The sequence below is a fragment of the Oncorhynchus kisutch genome, linkage group LG9, assembly GCF_002021735.2.
Source record: "Oncorhynchus kisutch isolate 150728-3 linkage group LG9, Okis_V2, whole genome shotgun sequence".
Lineage (NCBI taxonomy): Eukaryota > Metazoa > Chordata > Actinopteri > Salmoniformes > Salmonidae > Oncorhynchus > Oncorhynchus kisutch.
In genome coordinates, this window is record NC_034182.2 from 25,929,961 (window position 1) to 25,954,002 (window position 24,042).

General features: G+C 47.7%; 1 protein-coding gene across 1 annotated transcript in view; it reads right to left on the minus strand.

Annotated features, from left to right (window-relative positions):
- efnb3b (ephrin-B3b) overlaps window positions 1–24,042 on the minus strand; it is a 90,780-nt gene that overhangs the window by 35,236 nt on the left and 31,502 nt on the right. The window contains 2 exon segments of the mRNA XM_020491470.2: window positions 23,189–23,384; window positions 23,386–23,485. Coding sequence (XP_020347059.1) covers window positions 23,189–23,384; window positions 23,386–23,485 — 296 coding nt within the window.

Below are 24,042 nucleotides of genomic sequence, written 5' to 3' on the forward strand. Positions count from 1 at the left end.
ACATATTGCTAATATTACCAAGGCTGAACTACTACTACTACTAAATCTACTGTTGTGGTCAAAACAACATATTCAACAGTTAAAAGTCCCGTGTGTCCCATCCACATCTTCAATATTATGATACCTTCACTCGGAAGCTGAAACTGGCAAAAAAGCAATGGAGGGAATTAAATTAGCATCAATTAGTGTAGTTTGCAAAATAAAAACTTGCACGCCTTTCTTTCTCTCTCATCACATACCAATCACACACACCAAGACAAACGCACACACCAAGACAAACACACACACCAAGACAAACACACACACCAAGACAAACACACACACAGCCCCCTGCCCCATTATGTGCTGGGTCTTTGTTGGGAGTGTGTAGGTCCAGGGATTAACGCAGATCTGGAACCATGAATAGGACCAGGCGGTGTTTGTGTGTGTGTGTGAATAGAACCGGTCTGGGGCTTGGCTCCTGCTGAATTAATTACACTAATTAGCTCCCTAATTGCATACATTAAAACTCTGGTTAGAGGGTCTGGGGCCCGGGGAAGAGAGTCAGGCAGGGGGAGAGAGTAGGGCCGGGGGAGAGAGTAGGAGAGAATAGGGCCGGAGGAGAGAGTAGGGCCGGGAGGAGAGAGTAGGGCAGGGGGAGAGAGTAGGAGAGAATAGGGCCGGGGGGAGAGAGTAGGGCCGGGGGGGAGAGAGTAGGGCCGGGAGGAGAGAGTAGGGCAGGGGGAGAGAGTAGGAGAGAATAGGGCCAGGGGGAGCGAGTAGGGCAGGGGGAGAGAGTAGGAGAGAATAGGGCCGGGGGGAGAGAGTAGGGTAGGGGGAGACAGTAGGAGAGAGTAGGGCAGGGGGAGAGAGTAGGAGAGAATAGGGCCGGGGGAGAGAGTAGGGCAGGGGAAGAGAGTAGGAGAGAATAGGGCCGGGGGAGAGAGTAGGGCAGGGGAAGAGAGTAGGAGAGAATAGGGCCGGGGGAGAGAGTAGGGCAGGGGAAGAGAGTAGGAGAGAATAGGGCCGGGGGAGAGAGTAGGGCAGGGGGAGAGAATAGGAGAGAGTAGGAGAGAATAGGAGAGAGTAGGGCAGGGGGAGAGAGTAGGAGAGAGTAGGGCCGGGGGAGAGAGTAGGAGAGAATAGGGCCGGAGGAGAGAGCAGGGCAGGGGGAGAGAGTAGGAGAGAGCAGGGCAGGGGGAGAGAGTAGGAGAGAATAGGGCCGGAGGAGAGAGCAGGGCAGGGGGAGAGAGTAGGAGAGAGCAGGGCAGGGGGAGAGAGTAGGAGAGAATAGGGCCGGAGGAGAGAGCAGGGCAGGGGGAGAGAGTAGGAGAGAATAGGGCCGGAGGAGAGAGCAGGGCAGGGGGAGAGAGTAGGAGAGAATAGGGCCGGAGGAGAGAGCAGGGCAGGGGGAGAGAGTAGGAGAGAATAGGGCCGGAGGAGAGAGCAGTGCAGGGGGAGAGAGTAGGAGAGAATAGGGCCGGAGGAGAGAGCAGGGCAGGGGGAGAGAGTAGGAGAGAATAGGGCCGGAGGAGAGAGCAGGGCAGGGGGAGAGAGTAGGAGAGAATAGGGCCGGAGGAGAGAGCAGGGCAGGGGGAGAGAGTAGGAGAGAATAGGGCCGGAGGAGAGAGCAGGGCAGGGGGAGAGAGTAGGAGAGAATAGGGCCGGAGGAGAGAGCAGGGCAGGGGGAGAGAGTAGGAGAGAATAGGGCAGGAGGAGAGAGCAGGGCAGGGGGAGAGAGTAGGAGAGAATAGGGCCGGAGGAGAGAGCAGGGCAGGGGGAGAGAGTAGGAGAGAAGAGGAGAGAGCAGGGCAGGGGGAGAGAGTAGGAGAGAATAGGGCCGGAGGAGAGAGCAGGGCAGGGGGAGAGAGTAGGAGAGAATAGGGCCGGAGGAGAGAGCAGGGCAGGGGGAGAGAGTAGGAGAGAAGAGGGCCGGAGGAGAGAGCAGGGCAGGGGGAGAGAGTAGGAGAGAAGAGGGCCGGAGGAGAGAGCAGGGCAGGGGGAGAGAGTAGGAGAGAATAGGGCCGGAGGAGAGAGCAGGGCAGGGGGAGAGAGTAGGAGAGAAGAGGGCCGGAGGAGAGAGCAGGGCAGTGGGAGAGAGTAGGAGAGAATAGGGCTGGGAGGAGAGAGCAGGGCAGGGGGAGAGAGTAGGAGAGAATAGGGCCGGAGGAGAGAGCAGGGCAGGGGGAGAGAGTAGGAGAGAATAGGGCCGGAGGAGAGAGCAGGGCAGGGGGAGAGAGTAGGAGAGAATAGGGCCGGAGGAGAGAGCAGGGCAGGGGGAGAGAGTAGGGCAGGGGGAGAGAGTAGGAGAGAGCAGGGCAGGGGGGAGAGAGTAGGAGAGAATAGGGCCGGAAGAGAGAGCAGGGCAGGGGGAAGAGAGTAGGAGAGAATAGGGCCGGAAGAGAGAGCAGGGGGAAGAGAGTAGGAGAGAATAGGGCCGGAGGAGAGAGCAGGGCAGGGGGAGAGAGTAGGAGAGAATAGGCCGGAGGAGAGAGCAGGGCCGGGGGGGAGAGAGTAGGAGAGAATAGGGCCGGGGGAGAGAGTAGGAAAGAATAGGGCCGGGGGAGAGAGTAGGGCAGGGGGAGAGAGTAGGGCAGGGGGAGAGAGTAGGAGAGAATAGGGCCGGGGGAGAGAGTAGGGCAGGGGAAGAGAGTAGGAGAGAATAGGGCCGGGGGAGAGAGTAAGGCAGGGGAAGAGAGTAGGAGAGAATAGGGCCGGGGGAGAGAGTAGGGCAGGGGGAGAGAGTAGGAGAGAATAGGGCCGGGGGAGAGAGCAGGGCAGGGGGAGAGAGTAAGAGAGAATAGGGCCGGAGGAGTGAGCAGGGCAGGGGGAGAGAGTAGGAGAGAATAGGGCCGGAGGAGAGGGTAGGGCAGGGGGAGAGAGTAGGGCAGGGGGAGAGAGTAGGGCAGGGGGAGAGAGTAGGAGAGAATAGGGCCGGAGGAGAGAGTAGGGCAGGGGGAGAGAATAGGGCCGGAGGAGAGAGCAGGGCAGGGGGAGAGAGTAGGAGAGAATAGGGCCGGAGGAGAGAGTAGGGCAGGGGGAGAGAATAGGGCCGGAGGAGAGAGTAGGGCAGGGGGAGAGAGTAGGGCAGGGGGAGAGAGTAGGGCAGGGGGAGAGAGCAGGGCAGGGGGAGAGAGCAGGGCAGGGGGAGAGAGTAGGGCAGGGGGAGAGAATAGGGCAGGGGGAGAGAGTAGGGCAGGGGGAGAGAGTAGGGCAGGGGGAGAGAGCAGGGCAGGGGAGAGAGCAGGGCAGGGGGAGAGAGCAGGGCAGGGGGAGAGAGCAGGGCAGGGGGAGAGAGTAGGGCAGGGGGAGAGAGCAGGGCAGGGGGAGAGAGTAGGGCAGGGGGAGAGAATAGGGCCGGAGGAGAGAGTAGGGCAGGGGGAGAGAGTAGGGCAGGGGGAGAGAGTAGGGCAGGGGGAGAGAGCAGGGCAGGGGGAGAGAGTAGGGCAGGGGGAGAGAATAGGGCCGGAGGAGAGAGTAGGGCAGGGGGAGAGAGCAGGGCAGGGGGGAGAGAGTAGGGCAGGGGGAGAGAGTAGGGCAGGGGGAGAGAGCAGGGCAGGGGGAGAGAGTAGGGCAGGGGGAGAGAGTAGGGCAGGGGGAGAGAGCAGGGCAGGGGGAGAGAGTAGGGCAGGGGGAGAGAATAGGGCCGGAGGAGAGAGTAGGGCAGGGGGAGAGAGCAGGGCAGGGGGAGAGAGTAGGGCAGGGGGAGAGAGTAGGGCAGGGGGAGAGAGCAGGGCAGGGGGAGAGAGTAGGGCAGGGGGAGAGAGTAGGGCAGGGGGAGAGAGTAGGGCAGGGGGAGAGAGTAGGGCAGGGGGAGAGAGCAGGGCAGGGGGAGAGAGTAGGGAGTAAGGCCATTCAAACACAAATTAAAGCAGACACACTTAAAATGTGATTGATTATACTGTTATTTTTAGGGTGAGGTGGTGTGTGTGTGTATGTGTGTAGAACAGACAGGATTGAATAGGACTGGTATTGAATAGTACTGGTATTGAATAGGACTGGTATTGAATAGGACTGGTATTGAATAGGACTGGTATTGAATAGGACTGGTATTGAATAGGACTGGTATTGAATAGGACTGGTATTGAATAGGACTGGTATTGAATAGGACTGGTAGTGAATAGGACTGGTAGTGAATAGGACTGGTAGTGAATAGGACTGGTATTGAATAGGACTGGTATTGAATAGGACTGGTATTGAATAGGACTGGTAGTGAATAGGACTGGTAGTGAATAGGACTGGCAGTGAATAGGACTGGTATTGAATAGGACTGGTATTGAATAGGACTGGTATTGAATAGGACTGGTATTGAATAGGACTGGTATTGAATAGGACTGGTATTGAATAGGACTGGTATTGAATAGGACTGGTATTGAATAGGACTGGTAGTGAATAGGACTGGTAGTGAATAGGACTGTATTGAATAGGACTGGTATTGAATAGGACTGGTATTGAATAGGACTGGTATTGATAGGACTGGTATTGAATAGGACTGGTATTGAATAGGACTGGTATTGAATAGGACTGGTATTGAATAGGACTGGTATTGAATAGGACTGGTATTGAATAGGACTGGTATTGAATAGGACTGGTATTGAATAGGACTGGTATGAATAGGACTGGTATTGAATAGGACTGGTATTGAATAGGACTGGTATTGAATAGGACTGGTATTGAATAGGACTGGTATTGAATAGGACTGGTATTGAATAGGACTGGTATTGAATAGGACTGGTATTGAATAGGACTGGTATTGAATAGGACTGGTATTGAATAGGACTGGTATTGAATAGGACTGGTATTGATAGGACTGGTATGAATAGGACTGGTATTGAATAGGACTGGTATTGAATAGGACTGGTACTGGTATTGAATAGGACTGGTATTGAATAGGACTGGTATTGAATAGGACTGGTATTGAATAGGACTGGTATTGAATAGGACTGGTATTGAATAGGACTGGTATTGAATAGGACTGGTATTGAATAGGACTGGTATTGAATAGGACTGGTATTGAATAGGACTGGTATTGAATAGGACTGGTATTGAATAGGACTGGTATTGAATAGGACTGGTATTGAATAGGACTGGTATTGAATAGGACTGGTATTGAATAGGACTGGTATTGAATAGGACTGGTATTGAATAGGACTGGTATTGAATAGGACTGGTATTGAATAGGACTGGTATTGAATAGGACTGGTATTGAATAGGACTGGTATTGAATAGGACTGGTATTGAATAGGACTGGTATTGAATAGGACTGGTATTGAATAGGACTGGTATTGAATAGGACTGGTATTGAATAGGACTGGTATTGAATAGGACTGGTATTGAATAGGACTGGTATTGAATAGGACTGGTATTGAATAGGACTGGTATTGAATAGGACTGGTATTGAATAGGACTGGTATTGAATAGGACTGGTATTGAATAGGACTGGTATTGAATAGGACTGGTATTGAATAGGACTGGTATTGAATAGGACTGGTATTGAATAGGACTGGTATTGAATAGGACTGGTATTGAATAGGACTGGTATTGAATAGGAATGGTTCATGTTCTAAAGCTTATTTTCCTTAATCCTCGCTTTACTGTATCTGTTTAACTCAATGATTCCACGTGCACAATTTCATGCTATACTCTGCATTCCGGTTCTGTGTCATTCAAGAAGCCGAACACACCGACTCATATCGACCAATGACATGGCCCGGTCTCTATCTAAGCATGTTGGGAAGGTTTACATAGATGATTACATCATCAAGATCATTAGTCACGCCACTGTACAGATGCCCAGCCCTTTAGCATTTTTAACAATTACCAAAACCATGGCTCGCCATGGCATACACCCAGGGGTAAGTAAAGAAGAGTAAAGAAATATACAAACGCAACATGTAAAGTGTTGGTACCATGTTTCATGAGCTGAAATAAAAGTTCCCCGAAATTTACACAAGCACAAAAAAAGCATATTTCTCTCAATTTTTTTTACACAAATTTGTTTACATCCCTGTTAGTGAGATTTATCCTTTACTAAGATAATCCATCCAACTGACAAGGTGTGGCATATCAAGAAGCTGATTAAACAGCATGATCATTGCACAGGTGCACCTTGCGCTGGGGTCAATAAAAGGCCACTCTTAAATGTCTCAAGTTTTGAGGGATCGTGCAATTGGTATGCTGACTGCAGGAATGACCAGCAGAGTTGTTCCCAGATAATTTAATGCTCATTTCTCTACCATAAGCCGCTTCCAATGTCGTTTAGAGAATTTGGCAGTACGTCCAACCGGCCTGCAGACCACGTGTAACCACGCCAGGACTTCCGCATCTGGCTTCTTCACCTACGGAATCATCTGAGACCAGAGACCTGGACAGTTGATGAAACTTTGCATTTGCACAACCAAAGAATTGTCCTCACCGGGGTCTTGACCTGACTGCAGTTCGGCGTCGTAACCGACTGGAGAAGTGTGCTCTTCACAGATGGTGTATGGTGTCGTGAGGGCGAGCAGTTTGCTGATGTCAACATTGTAAACTGAGTGCCCCCCGGTATGGGCAGGTATGGGCAGGCATAAGCTACGGACAACGAGCTGCATTTTGTCGGTGGCGATTTGAATGCACAGAGATACCTTGACGAGATCCTGAGGCCCATTGTCGTGCCGTTCATCCACCGCCATCACCTCATGTTTCATGATAATGCATGGCCTCTTGTCGCAAGGATCTGTACACAATTCCTGGAAGCTGAAAATGTCCCAGATCTTCCATGGCCTGCATACTCACCAGACATGTCACCCATTGAGCATGTCAATCCAGTGCTTCCCAAACGTGTACGACAGCTCGTTCCAGTTCCTGCCGATATCAAGCAACTTCACATAGCGATTAAAGAGGAGTTGGACAACATTCAACAGGCCACAATCAACAGCCTGATCAACTTCTATGCGAAGGAGATGTGTCACACTACATGAGTCACGCTGCACGCTGCATGGGGCGGCAGGGTAGCCTAGAGGTTAGAGCGTTGGACTAGTAACCGGAAGGTTGCAAGTTCAAACCCCCGAGCTGACAAGTTACAAATCTGTCGTTCTGCCCCTGAACAAGCAGTTAACCCACTGTTCCTAGGCCGTCATTGAAAATAAGAATTTGCCTAGTTAAATAAAGGTAAAAAAAAACTTTAAAAAATGAGGCAAATGGTGGTCACACCAGATACTGACTGGTTTTCTGATCCACGTCCCTACTGAATAGCATATGACCGAATACCATACATGATTACTATATCCGACCCAACTCCATTTGTTGACACTGTCCCAGCTGTTTTCAAACTTTTTGACCTGCGAACCCCAAAAAAAAAGTCGTAGAATTGCGACGCGCGCACATGCGCCAATCAAATGTAGCCTGTCATTACAACCATAAATGGTGATGCATTTTCGAAACGCAAGATAGGCTACAGGAATAAACTGCATTTCACACCTGGGATTTGGAGCTGAAAGGCATTCATGTTAGCAGCCAATGTTAACTAGGATACAGACCTATCATGTCACTTCCCTGGAGTCCAGAGCAGGCAAAATCAGAGGTTGCCGGATCGGATGGAAAGCATCTCGTGGCCACTACGCCCTGACTTTGGAGGACAGCCTGCCTGCAGAGCGCTCATTGCCAGCTGAGTAGCCCTGTTGTTCCTCACAAATATCGCAATAACTTAATATGTTGTGGGATGATGATACATCTTCATCCCACAACATTGAAGGCAGTGCAATGTTACAGATGCTTATCTTTAGCCAGTAGCCCACACAAACTAGGCCGACGTGAAAAATGAAAATGATCAAGCAAATTGGCAGGTAGCCTATTGTTCTGGCAAAGAGGAGTCAGTAGTCTCTCTAGAGACAGCAGGAGTGGTAGAGATACTCTGAATGATCGGCTATAAAAAGCCAACTGATTTACTCCTGAGGTGCTGACCTGTTGCACCCTCTACAACCACTGTGATTATTATTATTTGACCCTGCTGGTCATCTCTGAACGTTTGGCCATCGTCTTGGCCATGTTCTGTTATAATCTCCACCCGGCACAGTCAGGAGAGGACTGGCCACCCCTCATAGCCTGGTTCCTATCTAGGCTTCTTCCTAGGTTTTGGCCTTTCTAGGGAGTTTTTTTCCTAGCCACCGTGCTTCTACACCTGCATTGCTTCCTGTTTGGGGTTTTAGGCTGGTTTTCTGTACAGGACTTTGTAACATCAGCTGATGTAAGAAGGGCTATATAAATAAATAAATAAATACATTTGATTGATTGATTAATAGTAGATCGCTAAACTATATTTTATATGGATAATATAAACGTAGGCATAATTCTGTTTTTTCCAGGCAAAACTGGAAGAAATGAAAGTTCCTTCTGGTCACTAATCTGGATATCTGCACCTGCCTTTACATGTCAATGCTGATGACGGGACAACGGTCAAATATCAAGAATGTCACATTTTGGGTTCTGCCCTTCTAAAGCAGCCCTGGTCAACTGCGGTTATTGTGAAGTGGAAATGTTTAGGAGCAACAAGGACTCAGCCACGAAGTGGTAGGCCACACAAGCTCACAGAGTGGGACCGCCGAGTGCTGAAGGGCGTAGCGGGAGTTTCATGAAATGGGTTTCCATGGCCGAGCAGCCACACACAAGCCTAAGATCAGCATGCATAATGCCAAGCGTCGGTTGGAGTGGTGGCCCGCCGCCATTGGACTCTGGAGCAATGGAATCGCGTTTTCTGGAGTGATGAATCACGCTTCACCATCTGGCAGTCCGACGGACGAATCTGGGTTTGGAGGATGCCAGGACAACACTGCCTGCCCCAATGCATAGTGCCAACTGTAAAGTATGGTGGAGGAGGAATAATGGTCTAGGGCTGTTTTTCATGGTTCAGGCTCCTTAGTTTCAGTGAAGGGAAATCTTGACATTCTAGGCGATTCTGTGCTTCCAAGTTTGTGGCAACAGTTTGGCGAAGGCCCTTTCCGTGTTTCAGCATGACAATGCCACAAAGCGAGGTCCGTACAGAAATGGTTTGTCAAGATCGGTGTGGAAGAACTTGACTGGCCTGCACAGAGCCCTGACCTCAACCCCATCAAACACCTTTGGGCTGAATTGGAACGCCGACTGCCAATCAGGACTAATCGCCCAACATAATACTAATACTCTGGCTGGCTGAATGGAAGCAAGTCCCCGCAGCAATGTTCCAACATCTAGTGAAAATCTTTCCCAGAAGAGTGGAGGCTGTTGTGGCAGCAAAGGGGGGACCAACTCCATATTATTGCCCATGATTTTGGAATGAGATGTTCGACGAGCAGGTGTCCACGCACTTTTTAGTTTATGAAGCCCAAAAAACAGACCATTAAAAGAAAGGGAGTTAGAGGGAGGAAAGAGAGGAGGGATGGAGGGAGTGGGGAGGGGAGGGAAATGGGGTATGGGGACAGGCTGTAAAAATGGCTTCTTGTGTTTGTGAAAATGTACCACAAATACCTATAAAACTGAGTTAGTGACACCACAACAGATGGGCTAATATTTATACAGTGTCATCTAGAATCAGTTCCCTCCTGTCCAAACAATATGAATCAAAAACAGATCCTAGATCAGCACTCCTTTATGAATACAAGCCCAGAACAACTAGACACCGTTGACAGCTAAGTCTTCAGTAGGGAAGTGGACACAGTGATAATGGGGTTTATGGACATTTGGACTAATTAAGGCTGTTTATAATGGCCATTAAAGGGTTTAGTAGTGACTGTTTTTTTAAAATTCCTGTAACGTCTTTCAATGGACCTTCTCTTTCTAATCAGTCTGTCATCCACCCTTTCTCTTCTTACCATCTGTCTGTTATGACATTCTGTTACATTGCCCATCCCGCTTTCTCTCCTCTCTTGATTTCTTCTCTCATCCTCTCTTGTTCGATAACTCTCCGTCTCACTCCCTCTCTCATGCTCCCTCCTCATCTCCGTCACCTTCTATTCCTCCTAGTGAACAGCTGGAGGAGTGATGCTCCAATCCCCCTGGAACACTATAATCTCTCTCCCCATTCAGACAGCATACATCTTACACTGCCTGTCTGTTTAAAGACAAGCTTACCCCAAAACCCACACTGTGCGTTTGTGTGTGTTGGAAAGAAGACTGATTGCTGGTTTATAGTGTGTCTGCTGTGTGTAGCTTTGTGTGGTGTTGTGGAGTGTCCGCTGTGAGTGAATGTGTTCATTATGTCATTACGGGTCTTGTTTGCCTGAACCTGCTCCACTAAATCAAAGCCATGTTAGCGTGCTAATGCATTAGCAGCCCTGCCAGAAGGCCCAGAGGTCAATGGAGAGGTACGCTACGGGATAAAATCCCCCCCCCCCCCCCCCGATTCCTGGGATACACATCCCTCCACAAGTGGTTCCTAGGCAGAAGGCTGGACAATGGTGGCTTTGTCTGCACTGCGGCGGGAGTATAAAAGAAGAAGTGGCGAGGGACGCAAACAGTGTGTGTGTGAGAGACAGTGTGGGGAGGTTAAACAATGTTAACCAGTCCCAATCCAATTAAGAAGAACACACACACACACACACACACACACACGTCTTCACACACAGTGACAAACAGAGCGACACACACACACACACACACAGCGACAGCCAACACTATCTCACAGACAGCAGTGCTGCTTTGACTGCTGACCTAAATCGAGAAGACCTGTCACTCTCTTTTATTCACACTCACCACATCTCTCTCCCCTTCTCGCTCTCCCTCCCTCTGTTCATGTCTCGCAACACAATTTTGTAACAAACTCCCAATGCTCTTCCTCTTCCCCAAAATACTGTAACACTCCTCCTTTCATTCCCCCCTACGTCGCTCCCTTTTCCGTTTTCACTCCAAATGGTTTCGTCTCGCTAATGGAGGGTACCCAAGTATTCACGCTGGTATTTGTTGAATGTTCAACAACGGATTGGCCAAAAGTATGATTGTGATTGGTTGAGACGTGTTCTCAGCCATACAAAAAAAACTGTTTAGCACGGGGAAGCCTATGACACAAAAATGGGCATCTTGTTTTCTGTTTCATCTGACAAATCCCTGATCATCCAGTGTCCCATCAGCTCAGCCAGCCAATTCATCAACTTGATCTCCACTGTAAAAATAATTATTTCCCCTTGCCTCTAGACTAACATTTGTTTTGCAACAATGGGGGGTTGTACTAGAGGTCGACCGATTCATCGGAATGGCCGATTAATTAGGGCCGATATCAAGGTTTCATAACAATCGGTAATCGGCATTTTTGGACACCGATTATGGCCGATTGCTTTGCACTCCATGAGGAGACTGCGTGGCAGGCTGACCACCTGTTATGCGAGTGCAGCAAGGAGCCAAGGTAAGTTGCTAGCTAGCATTACATTTATCTTATAAAAAACAATCAATCTTAACATAATCACTAGTTAACTACACATGGTTGATGATATTACTAGTTTATCTAGCTTGTCCTGCATTGCATATAATCGATGAAGTGCCTGTTCATTTATCATCGAATCACAGCCTACTTCGCCAAACGGGTGATGATTTAACAAGCGCATTCGCGAAAAATGCACTGGCGTTGCACCAATGTGTACCTAACCATAAACATCAATGCCCTTCTTAAAATCAATACACAAGAGGGGCCTCCCGGGTGGCGCAGTGGTTAAGGGCGTTGTACTGCAGCGCCAGCTGTGCCATCAGAGAGACTCGGGTTTCGCGCCCAGGCTCTGTCGTAACCGGCCGCGACCGGGAGGGTCCGTGGGGCGACGCACAATTGGCCTAGCGTCGCCCGGGTTAGGGAGGGGTTGGCCGGTAGGGATGTCCGGCTTGGTTGGGTTGTGTATCGCATGACTTTCAACCTTCGTCTCTCCCGAGCCCGTACGGGAGTTGTAGCGATGAGACAAGATAGTAGCTACTAAAAACAATTGGATACCACAAAATTGGGGAGGAAAATAGGGTAAAAAAAAAAAAAGTATATATTTTTAAACCTGCATATTTAGTTAATATTGCCTGCTAAAATGAATTTATTTTAATTAGGGAAATTGTGTCACTTCTCGTGTGTTCAGTGCAAGCAGAGTCAGGGTACCCTGGCAGCAGTTTGGGCCACCTGGCTCGTTGCGAACTGTGTGAAGACCATTTCTTCCTAACAAAGACCGTGTAAAAGAATTTTACATAATTATGACATAACATTGAAGGTTGTGCAATGTAACAGAAATATTTAGACTTAGGGATGCCACACGTTAGATAAAATACAGAACGTTTCCGTATTTCACTGAAAGAATAAGCGTTTTGTTTTCGAAATGATAGTTTACGGATTTGACCATATTAATGACCTAAGGCTCTTATTTCTGTGTTTATTATATTATAATTAAATATATGATTTGATCTTTGATAGAGCAGTCTGACTGAGCGGTGGTAGGCAGCAGCAGGCTCGTAAGCATTCATTCAAACAACACTTTCGTGCATTTGCCAGCAGCTCTTCACTGTGCTTCAAGCATTGAGCTGTTTATGACTTCAAGCCTATCAACTCCCGAGATTAGGCTGGCAATACTAAAGTACCTATAAGAACATCCAATAGTCAAAGGTATATGAAATACAAATAGAGAGAAATAGTCCTATAATTCCTATAATAACTACAACCTAAAACTTCTTACCTGGGAATATTGAAGACTCATGTTAAAAGGAACCACCAGCTTTCATGTGTTCTCATGTTCTGAGCAAGGAACTTAAACGTTAGCTTTCTTACACGGCAAATATTGCACTTTTACTTTCTTCTCCAACACTTTGTTTTTGCATTATTTAAACTAAATCGAACATGTTTCAATATTTTTTTGACACTAAATAGATTTTATTTATGTATTATATTAAGTTAAAATAAAAAGTGTTAATTCAGTATTGTTGTAATTGTCATTATATATATAAAAATCGCCCGATTAATCGGTATCGGCTTTGTTTGGTCCTCCAATAATCGGTATCAGCGTTGAAAAATCATTATCAGTTGACCTCTAGTATGTACAAACGTTGCAGGCCGTCTCAACATTTGCAACATTGTTTCAATATTGAAATTGGATCTACACCGTCCTACTGAGAATAAACGGTCACGACCAAACGGACATCTTCTCTCAACCAGTTGAAATCATGAATCCGCATCATTTTTATGGATATATACAAAGATATGTCAAGGGAAAAAAAGTCTAAACGCCATGAAATGCAGCTACAGTCGTTTGCTGTCTTTCCAGCTGCAGTATGAAGTGATTGCGTTAGCTGTGTAGTTGGCTAGCTCCTCTGAACTACAGTGTCCTGACGAGAGAGCACATTTTCTATCCCAGGTGAAATCGTGCATCATTAGCTCATTGTTATGATGTATCCGAAACAGCTTAAGAAAACGCAAATGCAGCAACTTTGCTGTTATTATCACTTCACTTTTTGACCTGACTGTGCTAGCCGTAGTTGGCTAGCTAGCAAGAAAGGGATAAGAGCTTTGCCAACCAGCATGGCAATGGAACATTTAGAATCAACGACTGGGTCCCGTCCATAGACATCGAACAAAAAGACTTAACAACTGGGTCGCTTCTCTGGCAACCTAACCGATAGAGGGAACGGCCAGCCGGCTTGGCTAGCAACCATCGATGTGTCGGGACTAGGCCTATATTTGAGTTGAGGGATGAAATAGTAGCCTTTGAATACATCGATCAAAATAGATATAGTAGATATGCTGGCTCTAATAGTGTCCGTGCGTCTGTCAGTTGAGTTATTTTAGGCATGTTGAACATGCGTCTGTCAGTTGTGTGTCAGTAGCTGTGCAGGACTTTTAAGGACAACGACAGTGATAACTAATCTAGCATCTTAACACCTCTGTGTCCTTCTGTGTGTTTGTCACTCTGTCTCTTATCAATGTCATGTTTAGATAAGCCCCACGGCTATTTAAGCCTAGTACATCACATGCTAGTTAAGTGTTTCAATGCCTTTAGCTCAGGGACGGGCAACTTTCATGGGTGTGGGGGCCACAAAGAATCTGAACTCATCATGAGGGGTTGCAGTGGCTCGAAGGTCAGTATACGCACATCCAGACCCACACATAGAGTCAGTCTTTTGGGGGCCCTAAGCGAAAAATATTTCAGCGGGCCCTCTCTAGGCAGCGGAGAGAATATATATATATATTTATATATATAGTGCACACACCTGGTCAAAGGTTTTAGAACACCTACTCATTCAAGGGTTCTTATTTTTACTATTTTCCTCATTGTAGAATAATAGTGATAGTTAACTCCATAATATCGACTGAAACATGGCAAACGTTGTATAGGACCAATCCTCAAGGTGTTTTTCACATATCTCTTCGATGATATATCATTCGTGGAAGTCTGCTATCCCCTCTGAATCCCAGGAGAAAATGCCTGTGGCTGAAGATTACGCACGAATTTACACAAAGGACACTGGGCGGACCCGTGGTAAATGTAGTCTCTTATGGCCAATCTTCCAATGATATGCCTACAAATACGTCACAATGCTGCAGACACCTTGGAGAAACGATAGGAAGGGCAGGCTCATTCCCGGCGCATTCACAGCCATATAAGGAGACAATAGAAAACAGAGCTTCGAAAATTCTGCCCATTTCCTGGTTAAAGTATCATCTTGGTTTCGCCTGTAGCATGAGTTCTGTGGCACTCACAGATAATATCTTTGCAGTTTTGGAAATGTTGGAGTGTTTTCTTTCCAAAGCTGCCAATTATATGCATAGTCGAGCATCTTTTCCTGACAAAATATTGCGCTTAAAACGGGCACGTTTTTTAATCCATAAATTAAAAGAGCGCCCCCTATATCCAAGAAGTTAACACGGGAACAGAACTCCTGGGTCTTGAGAGTCCGGGAATGGGAGTCAAAATCTAGAGAGTTCGGGACATGACAGCACAGGAATAGTTATACATATCGTTTTTTGGGCCGGAAATATGTCATGTGGAGCATTTTATAAAAAAACAACAACTGTGTAGGCTAGGCCTAAAATAGTTGACTTAATAAACATTTCTTTAAAAAGGGTCATTCCCCCTCCCCTTCCGTCAGCTCATTCTCACGCCTCGCTCCAGTTGTAGCCAGCCACTAGGCTACCTCCGATGCCAATCTACGTCAGTACACTAAATGAGGAATTGCAACGTCTTGTTGCAGCCAAGGACCCATCATTAAAGCTACATTTGATGGAGTTGTCTTTTTGACGTTGAAGGAACGGAGTACATGGCTTGTATAAAAAAAGAATGCTGCGGTTTAATCAAATAGGCTACCAACCGGAGACAGGGACAAGCAGCCTGAGTCGCAAAAGTTCATATGTGCGCAGTGCTCAGCTGTGGGCTCCAGTTTTAAGTCCGTGCTGTGCTGACCAGACCATCCTGCTGGGTCTATGTCCTCCAGCTTAATCCATCTACATGCAAAGCCATAATAGAATACGCTATTTTCCAGGGCGATTTAGGCCAACAGTCAGTGCATTTAACTAAGATATGTAAGACAGCCACATATCACAGTCGCAAATTGCATTACTGAAATAGTTTTCAGTACATCCTAAACAAACACAATAGCCTTCATATATCTGCACACAAAATTGGGCATGGGACAGGGAGAAACACTTACTATAGGTTATGCTGTGTTCTAATGCGTGTTAGTGGTCTTTCTAGAACTGGTTTGGGTACAGTATTGTTGTTCAGTTTATAATGTTAGAGGTGATGGAAACAGATGCCTGAGCTGATCGTAAATCAGTTCATTTATTGACCTATGTTGCTTTTTGAACCAATAAGAATAAGGTGAGAATTAGAATGAGTTCCGCCTGTAATATTTAGCTATGGTTAGCTAATTAATCATTCCTACTTAATATTGAAATGTTATTCCATTTTAAGTCGATAAACTCTTCACTTCTCTCATCCTTACCATCCCTTGTTCCTCCTGTTCTGTACTCCCATCGTCTCCCCCATGGTTGTGGTAGCTAACCTCTGTGCTGATGAGTGGGAAACTCAAATCTGCTGGATTTAACGTCTTCAAATATTCAGCAGATATAGATTTCTCTCAGTCCCTCGTTCCCTCACCTCTTCAACCCGTCTGCACCTCCCTCCATCCTTTTCCTCACTCTCTCTAAAGTCATTGGAGAGACAATTACGCAAACACACAAATGCACACACACAATAAAACGTACACACACACACAACTATAAACGCACACACACACACACACACACACATCGTAAACTCATGAATATGGAGTTCATTTAGGCTGCAGTGCAGCACTCTCCTCGGTATTCTCCCTCTCTCCCTCCTCTGTATTCTCTCTCTCATTTCCCCTCTTTCTATTCTCTGTCGTTTATTCCAGCTTAACCCTGATGAATAAACCAGTGTGTGGCTCTCGCTGCATTATTAAAAACATCCTCACTACTGTAAACAGAAACAGTGGCACTGTGTCCAGCCAGCTAGGGCCAGAGAGGGAGAGGGAGACAGACGGCCAGAGAGGGAGAGGGAGACAGACGGCCAGAGAGGGAGACAGACGGCCAGAGAGGGAGACAGACGGCCAGAGAGGGAGAGGGAGACAGACGGCCAGAGAGGGAGAGGGAGACAGACGGCCAGAGAGGGAGAGAGAGACAGACGGCCAGAGAGGGAGAGAGAGACAGACGGCCAGAGAGGGAGAGGGAGACAGACGGCCAGAGAGGGAGAGGGAGACAGACGGCCAGAGAGGGAGAGGGAGACAGACGGCCAGAGAGGGAGAGGGAGACAGACGGCCAGAGAGGGAGAGGGAGACAGACTGCCAGAGAGGGAGAGGGAGACAGACGGCCAGAGAAGGAGAGGGAGACAGACGGCCAGAGAGGGAGAGGGAGACAGACGGCCAGAGAGGGAGAGAGACACAGACGGCCAGAGAGGGAGAGAGAGACAGACGGCCAGAGAGGGAGAGGGAGACAGACGGCCAGAGAGAGAGACAGACGGCCAGAGAGGGAGAGGGAGACAGACAGCCAGAGAGGGAGAGGGAGACAGACGGCCAGAGAGGGAGAGGGAGACAGACGGCCAGAGAGGGAGAGAGAGACAGACGGCCAGAGAGGGAGAGGGAGACAGACGGCCAGAGAGGGAGAGGGAGACAGACGGCCAGAGAGGGAGAGGGAGACAGACGGCCAGAGAGGGAGAGGGAGACAGACGGCCAGAGAAGGAGAGAGAGACAGACGGCCAGAGAGGGAGAGGGAGACAGACGGACAGAGAGAGAGAGAGAAAGACAGCCAGAGAGAGAGACAGAGAGACGGACAGAGAGAGTGAGAGAGACAGACGGACAGAGAGAGTGAGAGAGAGACAGATGGCCAGAGAGGGAGGGAGAGAGAGAGGCCATAGAGTGAGAGACAGACAGACGGACAGAGAGATAGTGAGAGAGACAGACGGCCAGAGAGAAGGAGACACAAACGGACAGAGAGAGAGAGACAGATGGACGGACAGAGAGACAAACAGACAGAGAGAGACAGACGGACGGACAGAGAGAGACAAACGGACAGACAGAGACAGACAGAGAGAGAGGCAGACGGACAGATGGACGGACAGAGAGACAGACAGACAGAGACAGACGGACAGACAGACAGAGAGAGAGACAGACAGACAGAGAGACAGACAGACAGAGAGACAGACAGAGACAGACAGACAGACAGACAGACAGACAGACAGACAGACAGACAGACAGACAGACAGACAGACAGACAGACAGACAGACAGACAGACAGACAGACAGACGGACAGACAGAGACAGAGAGACAGACAGACAGACTGACAGACAGACAGAGACAGAGAGACAGACAGACAGACTGACAGACTGACAGACAGACAGAGACAGACGGACAGACAGACAGACAGGACAGACAGAGATTGTTACAACACTATTATTACATAATATGATATTTGTAATGTCTTTATTGTTTTGAAACTTCTGTATGTGTAATGTTTACTGTTCATTTTTATTGTTTATTTCACTTTTGTATATTAACTACCTCAGTTGTGTTGGCAATGGTAACACGTTTCCCATGCCAATAAAGCCCCTTGAATTGAATTGAGAGAGACAGACTGACAGAGACAGACGGGCAGAGAGAGATGGACAGAGAGAGACAGAGAGAGAGAGCTGGGGGTAGAACATGAACACACCAACTTAGTCTAAGGGCTCCATTAAAAAACTCATTTGGCCAAAGTTCAGCACTATAGCACGTCAGGTAGTCTAGTGATTAGAGCGTTGGACTAGTAACCGAAGGTTGCAAGAATCGCAGAGCTGACAAGTTAACCCGCTGTTCCTAGGCCGTCATTGTAAATAAGAATTTGTTCTTAACTGACTTGCCTGGTTAAATAAGGTAAAACAAAATAGCGTGCTTGAAATTTAAAGGGAATTTCTGATTGAGCCGACGTATGCAGCATTTACAGTGAATGCAGAACCCTGCCTATACATTTAAAAGCAGGCTATAGAGCTGGACTTCAGTGATACGGGTTGAATGGAGCGGAACTCTCTCTCAGGTGGACATTTTGCACTCACCTTTTCTATTATTCATACTGGGCTGGATGGTGGTTTATCTGTCCTCCATTGTGTCTGTGTGTGTCCCAGAGATGGGCTCTCCGGGCTTCTCTGTGCATATATTTCAGAGAATGGTTGTGTGTACGTGTGTGAGCATACAATGTTAGCGTGTGTGCCAAGAGTGTACGTGCCCACTTGTGTGTGTGTGAATCGACTAGTGTGTGTGTGTTTGTGTGTATGTCTGTGTGTGTGTGTGTATGTCTGTGTATGTCTGTGTATGTCTGTGTGTGTCTGTGTGTGTCTGTGTATGTCTATGTCTGTGTATGTCTGTGTGTGTCTGTGTATGTCTGTGTGTGTCTGTGTATGTCTGTGTATGTCTGTGTGTGTCTGTGTATGCGTGTGTATGTCTTGTGTGCGTGTGTATGTCTGTGTGTGCGTGTGTATGTCTGTGTGTGCGTGTGTATGTCTGTGTGTGCATGTTTGTATGTCTGTGTGTGCGTGTGTATGTCTGTGTGTGCGTGTGTATGTCTGTGTGTGCTGTGTATGTCTGTGTGTGCGTGTGTATGTCTGTGTGTGCGTGTGTATGTCTGTGTGTGCGTGTGTATGTCTGTGTGTGCGTGTGTATGTCTGTGTGTGCGTGTGTATGTCTGTGTGTGCGTGTGTATGTCTGTGTGTGCGTGTGTATGTCTGTGTGTGCGTGTGTATGTCTGTGTGTGCGTGTGTATGTCTGTGTGTGCGTGTGTATGTCTGTGTGTATGTCTGTGTGTGCGTGTGTATGTCTGTGGTGTGTGTGTATGTGATTGAAAGTGATTGCAGACAAGATAACCTCCTGTGTGTGCGTGTGTATGTCTGTGTGTGCGTGTGTATGTCTTTGTGTGCGTGTGTATGTCTGTGTGTGCGTGTGTATGTCTGTGTGTGCATGTGTATGTCTGTGTGTGCATGTGTATGTCTGTGTGTGCATGTGTATGTCTGTGTGTGCATGTGTATGTCTGTGTGTGCATGTGTATGTCTGTGTGTGCATGTGTATGTCTGTGGTGTGTGTGTGTATGTCTGTGGTGTGTGTGTGTATGTCTGTGGTGTGTGTGTGTATGTGATTGAAAGTGATTGCAGACAAGATAACCTCCCACTTTCACTCAACTACATATCCTCCCCCTTTCACTCAACTACATATCCTCCCCCTTTCACTCAACTACATATCCTCCCCCTTTCACTCACTACATAACCTCCCCCTTTCACTCAACTACATAACCTCCCCCTTTCACTCAACTACATATCCTCCCCCTTTCACTCAACTACATATTCCTCCCCCTTTCACTCAACTACATACCTCCCCTTTCACTCAACTACATAACCCTCCCCCTTTCACTAATTGCATTCCCTCTTTCCCTCCCTCTGGCCCACTATCATTCATTCCTGTTTCTCTGACATAAATGCTTTTCTCCTCTCATCCCTTCTCTCTCTCATTCCTTTCAATCCTTTCTCTCTCTCATCCCTTCTCTCTCTCTCTCTCATCCCTTCTCTCATCCCTTCTCTCTTTCATCCCCTCCATCTCTTTTCCCCCCTCTCTCTATTTCATCCCTCATCTCTCTCATCCCTCCTCTCTCTTTCATCTCTCCTCTCTCTATCCCTTCTCTCTCTCATCCCTTCTCTCTCTCATCCCTTCTCTCTCTCTCATCAGTATTTTCTTCTACGCGGTGAGCCAAGCTGATTTTCTCATCCCTTCTCTCTCTCATCCCTTCTCTCTCTCCTCATTGCTTCTCTCTCTCATCCCTTCTCTCATCCCTTCTCGCTCTCTCATCCCTTCTCCCTCATCCCTTCTCCCTCTCTCATCCCCTCTCCCTCTCTCATCCCCTCTCCCTCTCTCATCCCCTCTCCCCTCTCATCCCCTCTCCCTCTCTCATCCCCTCTCCCTCTCTCATGCCCTCTCCCTCTCTCATCCCCTCTCCCTCTCTCTCATCCCTTCTCTCTCCTTCTCTCTCCTCATCCCTTCTCTCTCCCTTCTCGCTCTCTCATCCTCTCTCTCTCTCTCTCTCATCCCTTCTCTCTCTCTCTCATCCCTTCTCTCTCTCTCTCATCCCTTCTCTCTCCCTCTCATCCCTTCTCCCTTCTCTCCCTCTCATCCCTTCTCTCTCTCCCTCTCATCCCTTCTCTCTCTCTCTCATCCCTTCTCTCTGCTCTCTCATTCCCTTCTCTCTCTCTCTCTCTCATCCCTTCTCTCTCTCTCTCATCCCTTCTCTCTCTCTCATTCCCTTCTCTCTCTCTCATCCCTTCTCTCTCTCTCATCCCTTCTCTCTCTCTCATCCCTTCTCTCTCTCTCATCCCTTCTCTCTCTCTCATCCCGTCTCTCTCTCTCATCCCTTCTCTCTCTCTCATCCCTTCTCTCTCTCTCTCATCAGTATTTTCTTCTAACGCGGTGAGCCAAGCTGATTTTATAAGATGCTTTTGAGAAGCTGACTCTTCAGGATCACTGACTCCAGATCAGTCAAAGACAACATATTTCATTTGAGAAGCTGCTGCTGTAGGCAGGATGGCTGACTTGAGATCAGTGAATGGAAAGAGGTTTCATCCTCCGCTCTCTGACAACAAAGACAGAGGGAAACAACTTGTGCCATATATACTCCTCTTGGTCTCTGATGGGGACAAGGAGAGATGGCACTCCACGAGGTGTGTGTGTGACAGGGATCTGGCATATGCTTTCAAAGAGCTACAGATATCAGGAGTATGTGTGTCACTGAAGAGCTTTGAAATGGTGAAGAGGAGAAAGGGATGAGAGAGAGAACAGGGATGAGAGAGAGTCAATGCTTAGTGAGATGTCATAACCCCCCCCCCCCCCCCCCAGTCTCTCCTTATCTTTCTCTACATCCCTCTTCCATCTCTTCCCCGCTTCAGTTCGGTCTAACATTTCCCCTCTCTCATATCCATCTACGTTCTAGCTCATTTAGTCCACTGTGAATAAATTAACACATGCTAAGGTAGGTTAATTACAAGACATTTCCCTGGGGGGAAAGACTCATACATACATCTGAACTACACACACACACACACACACACACACAGTCTACTACTGGCTCATAACAATCTTGATTAAATGCATGTACACGCACACACAATCAGGTAAACACATGATCATAATGACAATCAGGTAAACACATGATCATAATGACAATCAGGTAAACACATGATCATAATGACAATCAGGTAAACACATGATCATAATGACAATCAGGTAAACACATGATCATAATGACAATCAGGTAAACACATGATCATAATGACAATCAGGTAAACACATGATCATAATGACAATCAGGTAAACACATGATCATAATGACAATCTCAATCAGGTAAACACTAGAGAAACACATGTACAGTACATTAATAACGTGAAATAATGGACCAGAAACCCACAATGTAACAACTTCACTTATACAATCACACAAACACCAAATCAACATCGAACCATCCGTCTTCTCCCAATTTTCCACACGCACCTCATGTCTCTCTCTCCATCTCTGTGTCTGTCTGACTGTCTGTGTGTGTGTGTGTGACCTTTGCGTTTGAGCCCTCATTGATTACGGTTGGAGCTGTCAATCGATCCCTCAGTCTGTCTGAGGGAAGATAAAACGCTCCTGTCCGTGCTATGGACACCCCGGTTGCCATGTCTGGCTAGACATAGATTGGGGCTGCAGAATAGATCTGGCAACCCAGCGGTTCTTATCTGAACCCTTCATACCACAGCAAGAAACTATAATGGCTGATGTTGTGGGCAAACACACAGGCAAGCACACACACACACACACACACACACACCTCAACCCACTTCATATTCTTAACACAAAACACACACACACACACACACAGTGGGCTATTGTGAATGTTGCAGTGGGTTAACACGTCTAAGCAGATGTTATCTGAAAAAAATGCAGCTCTGCTGATTGTGAGTGAGTGCATACTCGGAGTACCGATACGATACGCTCTCCCCACCCTGCCTCGCAAACACCTTGAAGATACTAGATGTGGCACAGAAACTGGCAGGCAAATATAGAGCACAAGTAGCTCGGTACAAGGGAAGCGAATGGAGTCGGTTCGTCTGTAGTTCACGGTCTCATTCTCTCTCTCTTTCTCAAACGTTCTCTCTCTCTCTCTCTCTCTCTCTCTCTCTCTGTCGCCATTTGCACTCCTTCTTGCGCCCGCCCCACCCATGAGAAGAGGAAGTGAAAACAGCATTAACACACCTGAGTGAATGGGGGTCCCAAGGACTTAGGAGAGAATCTACAGTACAGCAATCTAATAAGGTCTACTTTTTCCTGAGTAGTTTTCCACAGAGCTCATGTTTGGGTTGGCAAGGCCATGTGTGTGTGTGTGTGTGTGTCTGCCCGAATGACTGTGTGTTAAGAGTTCTCCTGAACTCCTGAATCCACTCTTTCTCTCCCTCATAGTATTGTGTGTGCTTAAGAAAACAACCCCAGGGAGATTTCACTTGACGTGACCTTAAGAGATTGTTCTACGTGATACACACGCTGGGCTTGGCTGGCATTGATGACCTCGTCACGTATTCACGAGTCCCAACCCCAAACAAGCCCAAATGAAAACATAAGAACTAGCTGGATCGCCGGTCACTGCAAGTCTGGCAATAACAATAACCTCGGGCCAAATCAACAGCAGCAGAGGAGATACAGACAGCAAGCAACACACACACACCACAATTCTCCCCGCTCACCGATGATGTAGTAGTCAGCGTTGGTCTTGAACTCGTGTCCCCACAGGTTAGGAGAGTACTCCTGGAACTTGATGGTGAACCTCATGTCATTGTTGGGCTTGTCACAGGTGAGCAGCAGGTTGGGCGCGCCCGTCACCTCACACCTGTCCGCCTGCTCACGTGACGACACCAGGTACAGCTTGTAGAACTCATACTCGGGCGGGGGCCCGCTGGCTGGGGGGGTCCGACGACGGACAGATGAGATCCAGACGATCCCCAATCTGAGGGTAGAGGACGTAGCCCTTATCGTCCAAAAACCTAGAGGGAGACAGAGAGAGAAAAGGAGAAAGCGAGAGAGAGAGAAGGAGAGAGAAAGCGAGAGAGAGAGAAGGAGAAAGAAGTAGAGAGAGGAGAGAGAAATAGTGAGAGAAGGAGAGAGAGAAAGAGAGAGAAGGAGAGAGAAAGATAGAGGTAGAAATTAAAACGAGAGTTAGTGTAAAGACTAATCAACATAACCTATAAGTGTTTCTCCGTCTCCGTTCGTTGAAGGCAGTTTTTTTTCGTCACGCAAAAACGCAAACCCAAGCCCCTCACCTCCCTACTCATCCAACAGTCCTTGGTAATGACTCTGTTAAATCCCGCTATACATTTACATTTGAGTCATTTAGCAGACGCTCTTATCCAGAGTGACTTACAGGAGCTATTAGGGTTAAGTGCCTTGCTCGAGCTCACATTGAGCAGATTTTTTCATCTAGTCGGTCCGGGGATTCGAACCAGCGACCTTTCAATTACTTGCCCAACGCTCTTAACCACTAGGCTACCTGACGCCAGGCAGCAGAGGACACCCAGTAGAGGATGAGTTGACCACCCCAGGA